The sequence below is a fragment of the Culicoides brevitarsis genome, chromosome 1, assembly GCF_036172545.1.
Source record: "Culicoides brevitarsis isolate CSIRO-B50_1 chromosome 1, AGI_CSIRO_Cbre_v1, whole genome shotgun sequence".
NCBI lineage: Eukaryota > Metazoa > Arthropoda > Insecta > Diptera > Ceratopogonidae > Culicoides > Culicoides brevitarsis.
In genome coordinates, this window is record NC_087085.1 from 480767 (window position 1) to 491976 (window position 11210).

The 11210-nt window shown below is 33.4% G+C and overlaps 4 protein-coding genes across 5 annotated transcripts in view; 3 read left to right on the forward strand and 1 right to left on the reverse strand.

Moving 5' to 3' along the window:
• The window catches only part of LOC134827696 (tubulin alpha-1 chain), a 76626-nt gene that overhangs the window by 11100 nt on the left and 54316 nt on the right, over positions 1-11210 (forward strand). The window lies entirely within an intron of this gene.
• LOC134827915 (anillin) lies at positions 1399-9529 on the reverse strand. The gene is made up of 9 exons (XM_063840803.1): positions 9392-9529; positions 9009-9257; positions 7634-8951; positions 7315-7573; positions 3899-4001; positions 2909-3835; positions 2591-2845; positions 1599-1981; positions 1399-1539 (listed from the first exon to the last, which is right to left on the reverse strand). Exons 1-9 carry the CDS (start codon positions 9407-9409, stop codon positions 1422-1424), a joined length of 3630 nt encoding a protein of 1209 aa, XP_063696873.1. The 5' UTR covers positions 9410-9529; the 3' UTR covers positions 1399-1421.
• LOC134827916 (farnesol dehydrogenase-like) lies at positions 5345-6415 on the forward strand. Of its 2 annotated transcripts, XM_063840805.1 has the most exons (3): positions 5345-6139; positions 6194-6258; positions 6330-6405. In XM_063840805.1, the coding sequence occupies exons 1-2, from the start codon at positions 5423-5425 to the stop codon at positions 6233-6235; spliced, it is 759 nt and encodes a 252-aa protein (XP_063696875.1). In that variant the 5' UTR covers positions 5345-5422; the 3' UTR covers positions 6236-6258; positions 6330-6405. The 2 variants fall into 2 exon arrangements, with proteins under 2 accessions (XP_063696875.1, XP_063696874.1); XM_063840804.1 differs by having other exon boundaries at positions 6194-6415.
• LOC134836959 (protein FAM50 homolog) lies at positions 9795-11004 on the forward strand. The gene has a single exon (XM_063852252.1). The coding sequence runs from the start codon at positions 9879-9881 to the stop codon at positions 10905-10907; it is 1029 nt and encodes a 342-aa protein (XP_063708322.1). The 5' UTR covers positions 9795-9878; the 3' UTR covers positions 10908-11004.

The following is an 11210-nucleotide window of genomic DNA, read 5'->3' on the forward strand; positions in this document are numbered from 1 at the left end:
ACAAACTTACTCAGATACCTCGTCTATCAAAACCTTTTAAAAAATTAAAGAAGACAAAATTTAATTCTCAAACAAAAAAAATATAAAAGGGAGCACTTAATCATCTTGTTGTTTTTTGTCGCGCTGGCTACGCATAATTTTTAAAAAAATATTTAAATTTTTTGCCTTAAAGAGAGACAAACAACATCATTTACCGTGTTTAAGTGCCTTCCATATATTTTCTGTATTGTTAAGATAATTAATTTTTTTTTATAAATTTTTATTTTTGGACCTTTAATTTATTTGGTGTGGTCAGGGATCTTTCTCATGTGCTTCAATTTGCCAATTTTTTGTCGAGTTTTGTTGAGTTTCGAACAAAAAATGGAACAAAAGGTCCAAAAAAACATGCAAAAAATCATGTTTAATGGGGTTTTTGTTTGTTTTTCATTTTTTTTGTTTGACCAACGTGAGAATTGGGGCAAATTTGGGTCTTCAAACATTTTTTTTCAGCATCTCATTAAACGACGCATTAACTTGTAAGTCTCAAATATTGACATTAACAACTTGTATAACAAATAATTGATGTTATCAGTTATTATCACGTTTTGATAACACGCTACTTCAATAAAATTGAACGATTCTTCATTGTTTGCCAAGCTGCAAGTGAGTCAACATGAAAATTTTAACAGAAACAAGTAAATTTCTGCGAAATTTGTCTTCAGTGCAACTTCAAAGCTTGATTGGGAGCTTGTCGTTTGCAATTGTTGCCGTTGCTTTCATCTTCCAATCCATCGATCGGCAATATTATCTCAGTTACCAACTGATTTTCGGATTTTTTGGAGTAATTTTTGTGGGATCTGCATTCGCGGCGATTTATGGAACTCTGAAATTGGGCAAAAAATGGCTTTTGCATCAACTTTTCGCTTCAATTTTGTATTTGGGACTCAGCGGCATGAATTCTTATCGCTTTTTTGATGATTTTACGGGAAGATTTGGTAAGAAATTTTTAAAAAAATTAATTTTTTGATGAAAAAGTATTTTTTTTTTTAATTTTAGCTGTCTTTGTGATAAGTTTTGGATCAGTTTTTAACCTTTTTGTTGAAATTTTACGTAACGAAGCTCAAGAAGGAGAAACTGTGAACAACGATCCAGCTCCTCCATATACTCTTTATGACGAAAGAATAACAGAAAAGTGTTAAGGAAAAAATATTTCTTTATTTTACATAGCAAAAAATACTGTCATCGCTCTTTTTCACACCGACTGCAACACAAACTTTCTTAAAAAATATGAATTTATTGGTAGATTTGTATAAAATTAATGATTAGAAAATATATTTTGCGGTCTTTTGATTAATATAAGTGACCGTGCCTTACAAAACTATAAAAATTTAAGTAAATTTCTAATTCTAAACGGAAAAAAACAAACAATTAAGATGTTTCCATTACACGCTAATCGATTGCGGATTCTTGCTACCCCAAGCACGGAGCAATGTCAAGGTTTTATTTAAATGGTTGCACCATTCGTCGCGTTCTTCCTTCGTGTCAGCTGACAAAAACCGTCTAAAAAAATTTTTTTATCAAAAAAAATCAAATTTTTTCTTAAAAAATTAAAATCTTACCGTGTAACAGTTACGCGATTCCCTCGAGAGTCTTTCATCAGTTCCATCGTGAGCGACTCGTAATCGCCTTCTTGCGTGGGGCGTTTGAATTCAAGCATAAGAGTGTTCATGCGAGCACACATGTCACGCGGGGCAGTTGTTACCTTTTGTGTGCTGCACGATTGAAGGTCGATGGAGCCCATGGGCGCCTTTTTCTTCTCGTCATCGGGATAGAGCCAGAAATTGATGACATTTCCCTTGAGACGACACCAACGACGATGCCATGCCCCGAAACCGGAGACATCTTCGTACATCGTAAGGAAGCCGCGATAATCGATGTTCACAGACAATTCGCAATTGACACGCATATGCACCGAGCCTTCCAATGGACTGACGCCGCCAACCTGAAATATAGAATTTTAGAGAAATTTGTTAGATTTTTGTTTAAATTGATAAATTTTGAACTAATTAATTAATTTTAAAAAATCTTATATTTTATTAAATTTTATCCTTCAAAGGCTCTTTAAAAATTTAAAGGAAAATTTTTTAAAATTTAATTCAATTGGTTGAGATTTTAATTTATTTTATTTTTTTTTTTAGAAAAATTTTTATTTTTAAGAAATTTCATGTAAATTTTTATCTAAAATAATGAGAAAAATTAATATTTTACTTATTATCAAAGATATTTTTAAAATTTTTTTCTTCAAATTTTTTGAACTAAATTCTTGCAATTTTTTTTTTTTTAAATATAGAAAGTGAAAAATTTATTTATTTTTTTTATTTTTGAAACTTAACAACCCTCAAAAAATTTTTTAAAATTAAAATGTTAATGAAATTATTTTTTCCTTCTTATTTTAAGCAATAAAATTTAAAATTTTATCAAAATTTTTGACTACCAAAAATATAAAAATTTAAATTTTTCTTGAAATTTTAATTTTTGAACATGTAAAAAAAATTAAATGATAATTTAAGATGTAATTTCTTGAAATTTTTATCAAAAAAATTGCACTTACCGAGTTCAAACTCCATGTTGTGCGTTGAATTTCTTTCAAAGAGAAGATTATAAATCCATATTGGATCAAAGCTGGTGTCCTAACAGCGTTCGGTCCTGCCGGAGACTGTACTGGGGGCATAACTAAACGATTATCCTTCTTATTTTTGGGTGTCAACATCTTGCTCGAGCCCTTTTTCCCAACAGAAATGTGATATTTGACCTCATGCGGCAAAACTTCGCGTTGTGCTGTCATTCCATAAATTTCCATTGTGATCTAAAATTAAAAAAAATATTTTTTTACAATCAAATTCAACAAAAAATGTTAAAAATTTCTTACCTTGAAGTCAGCATAAACATTATTCAAGGTCAAAACATCGGGAAATTTAACGCCGAGCAATCCAGGCAACGTCGGGACTGTTTTTGTAGCGAGCACTGTCTCATTATATTTCAACAAACAAACGAGATGATGCCCAGAAATGGCGTCTGTTGCCAATTTTCGGATGTAATCTTGCTTCAAAGGAACTGTAATGTCACGAATTGTCAAACGCCCTTTTTCCGTGGGGGCATTTTCGGGTCTTAAACATCCCTCGACTCGCAATCGTTGAACTTCATCCAAACAAGCTTGACGACGATGCGTGGCAACGAGTAAATGACGTTCGCCTTCCACGGATTCCGTTGATCCGCTGAATTCGATTGTTGCGGCGCATAAATTCAGAGCTTGGCTCGTTTGTGAGATGATCGTTTGTTGTTTGCAGACCTCGTCGAGCAACTTTTTGATCTTTTCCTGCACTTGATTGTCGTTGGCGCGTCCATAACAGCTCTCGTCGTCATCGTCGGAGTAATCGTATTCCATTTTTTTCTCCGCAGCATCAATGGCACTGATGGGTTTTGTGATTTTTCGTACCGGAGTCGCGTTTTGCGTTTGTTGCTTGCGATAAAAACTCACAGTATGAACGAGAGTCACCATATTGTTGTCATCCGAGGGATTCACAGTAAGTTCTGACTTGACAGGACTCTTGTAAGACTCGACATTTGACGATGCATCGCTCTCTTCGTCGATTGTTTGGTAATGAACTTGCTTCTTGGGGTTTTTGTCGTAACAGAAACTGTTGGAAGAGATTGAACCTTTTTTCGGGGTTGAATAATCCTCACTTTCGTCATCAGATTCGTCGAGAGCTTCCTCCAAGTATTGATCCATGTCACCGAGAACGTCGGAAATTTCACTTGCGGAACTCTGGAGACTTTGATTCTTGTTGTGACTTGACTAAAAAAATAAATTTTTAATTAAAAAAAAATTTTTATTGAAATTTTTAAGGAAAAAACTTACTCGACGATTGTTTGAACGACGATTTGTCACAGTATGCATCACTTCACGCCCAAGACTGCTGTTACAAATGTTATCGTCGTCGGCATCAGTTGAATCCATGTAACTAAAAAAGTCAGATTTTCATTAAATTATGAAGAAAAATTGAAACCAAAAAAAAAATTGAAGCCCAATAAAGAAAAAAAAAGAAAGAAAATGTGAAAAAAATGAAATGAAAAACATAAACAAATCAAAAAAAAAAATATTTTAAAGAAAAAAAAAAGAAATGATAAGAAAAGTGGAAGAAATGAAAGATCCAGATTAAGAAAAATAACTTTATTTAGAATTTCTTTCAAATTTCTTACAACAATTCTAACAATATGTCTCTAAAACTATCTATTGAGTATTCTTAACTACGAAAAACGAGATTTTTTATATTTATTATTTTCTTTATTTGAGACCAGATTTCATGCGAATATTCGTTGGGGATTGCACTTTAGAGATAATTTTCAACAGACTGAACAATAATTTGTGATATTTAGAACAAATTTAGAATGAGAAACAATTTTAAGTGAATTTTAATAGAAAAATTCGACAATTTTGTAAAAGAAATATTAATTCTTCAAATTTTTTTAGTCGAAAAATATAATTTTTTGATTTAAAATTGTTAAAAATTAAAATTTTAACAAAAATTTTAATATTTTTATACTCTGAAGTTAAAGGAAAATTTTCAAATGTTCTGAATTTCTTAAAATTATTTAAAATCTTTTTTAAAAATTTCCTAACAAAATTAATTTTAATTAAAAAATTTTAAATGAATTATTTAAATGAAAAAAATTTAATAAATATTAAAAAATAAAAAAAAACTAAAAATAAATTTTAATTCAAAATTTCAAAAGTTAAAAAATATTTTTTTAAGAGTTTAAAAGATTATTTTTTTAAATATTTAATTTTATTGTTTTTTAAATTTAAAAAAAAATATATTAAATAATTTTTACGTAAATTTTTCCGTATTTTCATATTCATTTAATTTTTTTCCATATTTTTATATAAAATTATTTTTTGTCAAATTTTCTCGTAAATTTTTTACGTATTTTTTTTTATTAAATTGCATGAAAAAATTGAAATTTCAACAAAAATTAAAATTTTAATATTTTTATTATGAAAATTTTTAGCTTTTAAAAAAAATTTTTAATTTTTAACAAAAATTTTTTATTAAAAAATTTAATTAAGAGACACGAAAAAATTGTTTCTTCACTGAAAGCCCGCCAAAAACTAAACAAAAACGTAATTTTCAATAAAAAAATTCGTTAAATTCCATTCACAATTCGCTTCATTAATATGCGAACCACACATCTGTTTGCCAGAATTCAACGTCTTTTCATATCTCTCACTTTTTTTTTCTTCGAATCTCAAACACGCACACACTCACACGTCTTTTGTTGTGTCAATAAAGAATAAACGAGATAACAAAAAAAAAACGCAAGTAATTCAAAGTCATCAAATTTTAACTCAAAATTCTTCTGAACTTTACGAAATCAAGTCGCAATGGACTACTGGAAGGACAAAATTGCCGTCGTAACGGGAGCTTCTGCTGGGATCGGGGCTCAAATTCTCACGGATTTGGCAAAATCCGGCCTAATTGTCATTGGACTTGCTCGTCGTGTCGAAAAAATCCAAGAAATTGCCGAAGCGAACAAACCGGCGAAGATTTTTGCTCGCGAATGTGACATTTCCGAAGTTGCCTCCATCGAAGCGGCGTTCAAATGGATCACGGAGACCTTTGGAAAAGTTCATATCATCATAAATAATGCAGCGGCGCCCACGAAACCCGGCGAAACTTTGAGTCCTGCATTATCGCATGAAGAAATTACGCGAGCTATTAATACGAATCTCACGGGTTTGGTAATTTGCACTCGCGAAGCTTATAAATTGATGATGAATCACGACGAAAATGCTTATATTATCAACATGAATTCAGTTCGTGGCCATGTAAGCCCAATTGTTCAGATGAATTTCACGAGCGTTTATTCGGCAACGAAGTTCGCAGTGACAAATCACACGGAAACGATCAGACTCGATTTGGGACTTGCGGGAAATAAACGAATTCGAGTGACAAGTTTGAGTCCCGGGCTCGTAAGAACAGAGAGAGCGGAGAAAATTGCGGGTCCCTACAGTGACTTTTACGAGAAAACTGTGCATTTGATGCCCAAAGATGTCTCAGATGCGGTTTTATATTTGCTTTCGACGCCGCCGCATGTCAATGTGAGTCGAAAAATTTAATTATTTACTAAACTTTTAATAAAATTTTATTTTAAGGTCTCGGAATTGACGATTGAACCAACAGGAGAGGTTTATTAAAGCGAAAATTGGCATGAAATCTGGTACTTGGAGTTCAAAACTGCGCCAAATCGATCAACGATTAATTTTGATTTGTTTATGTTTTTCATTTCAGTCTGAAAAGTTGCATTTTTTTGGTCTAAAACTATGTTACGGTGGTTGTTAGTAAACTTTTTCAATACTTTAACAAGTGGTTTTTGTGCTTATACGACTAACTTAAACTATAAATGTGATTTTGTGTGATTATTAACAAGTTTTTATGATGATTGTTGAGAGGAAAAATGTTTTAAATTTGATATTTGAGCATTTTTTTTTAAATTTTTGAAAAATTTGTCAAATTTAGGCAAAAGTTTATTAAAATTTTATAATTTAAGACAAAAATCTTATGAAATTTTATAATTTAAGACGAAATAATTATTAAATTTTTAATTTCAGACAAAATTTTACCCAAACAAATTTATAAAAGTTTTCATTTAGAGAAAATTTTAAAAAATTTTAAGCAAAAATCAAGATTTTTTTACAAAACGTTGTAAAATTTTATCAATTTCAGGTCAATTTTTGATTTTTATTAGAAATTTCATAAAAAAAATTCACATTCATTTTGATAATTTTTTTTTAAATTTCAGTTTTTAAAAATAAATTTGTTGATTTGAGGGAAAAATTTATCAAAATTTTTCATTTTCAAAAATTTTTTAAAAAAATTTTAAGACCTTAAATAAAAATTTTAGAAGTTTTAGACGAAAGTTGATCAATTAATTAAATTTTGTTAATTTCATTTAAAAAAAATTATTATTTTTTTAAAATTTTCAAAAAGAATTATAGAAATTTATGCAATTTAAGATAAAAATTGACCAATTAAGACATTTTCAATCAAAAATCGAAAAAAAATTGATAATTTGAGTCAAAAAAAAACTTTTTAAAATGATTTTTCAAAAAAATTTCTAAAATTTGAAACATTTTTCCTTCCAACATCAGCAAAAAATTCAAAAAAATTACGACAGATCTTTTCCATATGAGTCCCATTATGAGAGCAGTGCACGATAGAAAGCAGTCAATTAGCACAGAAGCAAAAGAGGAATAAGTCAATCAACTTTTCATACCTGTCGTCATCGTAAGTTACTGTCATCGATTGCCGCCGAATAATTTGTTGCGCACTCAAACGATGTTCGCCAACTTGGAACAAATGCTCGCCCTCATCCGAAGCCGAAGCTGTGGCATATTGCTCATTATCTGACTCCGTATTAGCTGACTCGATATCCGATAATGCCGGATAAAGATGCCCTTCCTTCGGGGGAGCGACACGAATTCTCTTAACGTCTTCGAGCGTGGATTTTACTTCGGGAGAAATTGCGTCGTCACCTAAAAAAAATTTTTTTTTGAAAAAATCGATTGAAACTGATGAAAAATGAAAAATTTTACCACTTCTACGTTTATTCAAGCTCGATCCGGGACTGGAAAGATATCCCGCGGGCGGCAATGGAGGAGCACGAGGCACTGAACGACGTTCTGACGTAGGTTCTTTGTACTTGTGACGATTTAAGAGCAAATCCATTTCCTCTTCGCGCTGTTTTCGGATCTCCTGTGAGATTTTCGCCTCGGAAATTGTCGGGCCTTTCGACATTAAGTTAGCTACGGTGCTTAAAACGCCCAATCCGAGTCCTTTCATTTCGCGCGACGATGATCCATCGACTGTCGAAGTACTTTTTTGAACCGGAGTCGGCGCAATTTCCTCTTCTTCATCAATTTTCTTGTTAATTTCGACGCGAGTTTGAACCGTAGTTGGTTTAATTGGCATGGATTTCGTTGCTTTGACGGGAGCTGCGAGCGTAATTGGTGCTTTTGGCACAGGAATGAACTCTTTATTCTTCTCAAAGATCGCCATGCGTTCCTTGAGTGACAATTCCGTGGGATCTTTGCCCATTATGGATTTCCGTTTGGGTTTATCGAACATCGCAGCACGTCCGGAGACGATTCCTTTGCTGGTTGAAGGAGCTGCTTTCTTTTCTGCGGCTTTTGGCATTTCACGTTGCTCGATATAACGTGATGCAACGGATTTTTTCGCATCGACATCGTCTTTTTCATTTTTTTGTTCCTTTTTTTCATCGTTAAATTCGTATACAAGTCGTTGATGTGTCGTATCGCGACGTTTGAATCCCTGTTGCTCCAAATTTGACATCACTTTCGAGTCCCATTCGAGGTTTTTGGTGCCTGCGCCGTATTTTGTGCGTGCATCTTCGCGTTGTTGTTCCGCATTTTTCGAAGAAATGTCAGGAATTACGCGTCTCGGGCTCACAACGGGCTTCACGGGACTCACAAGAGGCTTTTTCGGGCTCGAAGTAGCCACATTTGGAGGCATTGGCGCTGCTTTCTTCTTACCGTAACTATCTTTGCGGGGACTTCCATTCGCATTTATCGTTTTGCGATGATGTTTGTAGTCCGGATGCGACGGATCGTCTTCCCAACTGTTGATTTCGCTCGCCAAAGCAGCTAAACGGGTGAATTTTGTGCGTGGGCGGGACGAATTTTCACTCAAACCTTCGTGAAATTTGTCCTCGTTGCGATGAATGGGCGACGAAATGTCTTTGTCGGCATATAAAGCGCCCAATCTTTGCAAATGCCCGCGAGGAGTGTCGCGAGGAGCAATTGCTTTCGCCTCAGACGACGTCTCGGAAGATGCATCTTTGTAAATTTCGTTGCCATGTTCGTCAACTTCGCATTCGGAAATCTCTACGTCGACCTAAATATAGATTTTTAGGTAAAAATTTGCTTAAAACAACAAAAAAATTAAATTTACCTGCACATTTGAGGGTGCGGTGATATTAATTTCGACGTCATTCTCCTTGCTTCCTTTGTCTGACGTCGAAAATTGTCGCGTAACTTTCGTTGTTGAACGCGGACTGCTGTTGTAGGTATCGACAGTGCTTTTTTTCACTGCTGCATCGTTGTTGCCATTATCGGAATTTGAATCCGTCAACGGAAGTCGCGGCGAAGGCGCTGATAAACCGAGTTCCTTGCTCCGTTTCTCCGCTTTTTCCAACATTCTCTGAAATTTTGACCATTTTTATTGTGTTTTTTTGAACAAAAGATAAGACGCAGGTAGAAAATTTAGTAATTGTCCCTTTTTTCGTGATAAGGATGCAATGGAGAAATTTTTTAAACGGAAGCCCGCATACTCACCAAAGCAAAATCATCCATTTTTCATGTGTATTTCTCAATTTCTGCACAATTTTTTATATTCCAAATATAAATTCGACACTTTACTACACTTTTACGATATTTTCAGCTAAATTATTCGAGTATTTATCGCAAAAATTGCGAAAATTATGAGAGCTCTAAAAAAACGCGTCTTTTCTAATGTTTCAAAAAGTCTCAACGGTTTTTCGGAGGCTCGTGACGCGGATTTCAAAGGATCCCAGTGTGCAAAATTTAAAAATGTGCCTCGGGTCTGTTAAAATTTTCCAATTGTGCACTGAGAATTCTCAATATTTTGCTTGAATTAGCAAAAAGGCGAATTATTTTTATCAATTTCACTCGTCTCGATTATTTACCTCATGAAATCCAGTTATTAACCTCAAAAATATCAACAAACTTCGAGAATTTTCAGAATCTCCCTAATTTTTGATCAAATTTCACTGAAAATCTTAAAAAATAAATTTAAAATAAAATGGCACATTACAAAGGAGCTGCTTCGGAAGCAGGTCGAGCAATGCAATTGCAGAAAAAGCGCGAAATTCAACAGCAAGATGTCGAATTGCGGAAGAAAAAGATCGAACAAGAGCTCAAAGTGAACAATATCGAGAATAAATTCGCTGCCCATTACGATGCCGTCGAAACGCAACTCAAAACCTCGACAATTGGGCTCGTGACGCTCGACGAGATGAAATCCCGACAAGAGGATATCGTTCGTGAGCGCGAACAAAAGTTGGCATTGAAGAAGGAGGAAAAGTTCAAGGAGAAAAATAAACTTTTGGAAGCCAAGGAAGCGTTAAAGAACAAACAAAAACGCCAAATTCAGACACTTTCCTTCAATTTGGACGAAGACGAGGAAGATCCGGAGAACGAAGAGGAAGAAAGTTCGTGTAGTAGTTGGAAAAATGACAAAGAAACCCATGTGAAAAAGAAAATCAAGAAAAATCCCGAAGTTGACACTTCATTTCTACCTGATCGCGAACGTGAAGAACAAGAAAATAAACTCCGGGAGCAACTCCGACAAGAATGGCAAGCGAAACAAGCACAGCTGAAAGACGAAAACATCAACGTTACTTACAGCTATTGGGATGGATCCGGGCATCGAAAGACTTGCACAATGAAAAAAGGTCATTCCATCTACCAATTTCTCCAAAAATGCCTCGAGACGTGTCGTCCTGAATTTACCGAACTCAAATCCGTCACCGCTGATCAACTGATGTACGTGAAGGAAGATTTGATTTTGCCGCAACATTATACGTTTTATGATTTTATTGTCACGAAAGCACGCGGCAAAAGTGGCCCGTTATTCCAATTTGATGCGTTCGATGATATTCGAATAACAAACGATGCGTCGAAAGAAACTGTGGAATCGCATGCTGGCAAAGTTCTGCTGAGATCGTGGTATGAGAGGAATAAACATATTTTTCCGGCAAGTAGATGGGAACCTTTTGATCCGACGAAAACGTATGGAAATCGATACACAATTAAGGATAATAAGGAATAAAAAAGATTTTAAAAAACGGATTTGTGTGTGATAATTTTTGCATTACAGTTAAATTTTTGCTTTGGATAATTTTTTTTTGTTTAGAACATCGCTTCACTTTTACACTGAGGAATTATTTTTTTAAAGTTTACATAATAATTTTGATAATTAACATTTTAAATTTTGGAAAAAAATATTTTTAAGATTTTAGAAAAATTTTTTTTTTTTTAAATTTCATGAAATTAAAATTTTCTTGAAAAATTGTCAAATTTTAACAATTTTTCGGAATAAAATTTTAGAAATGTCATTTTAAAATAGTTCCGT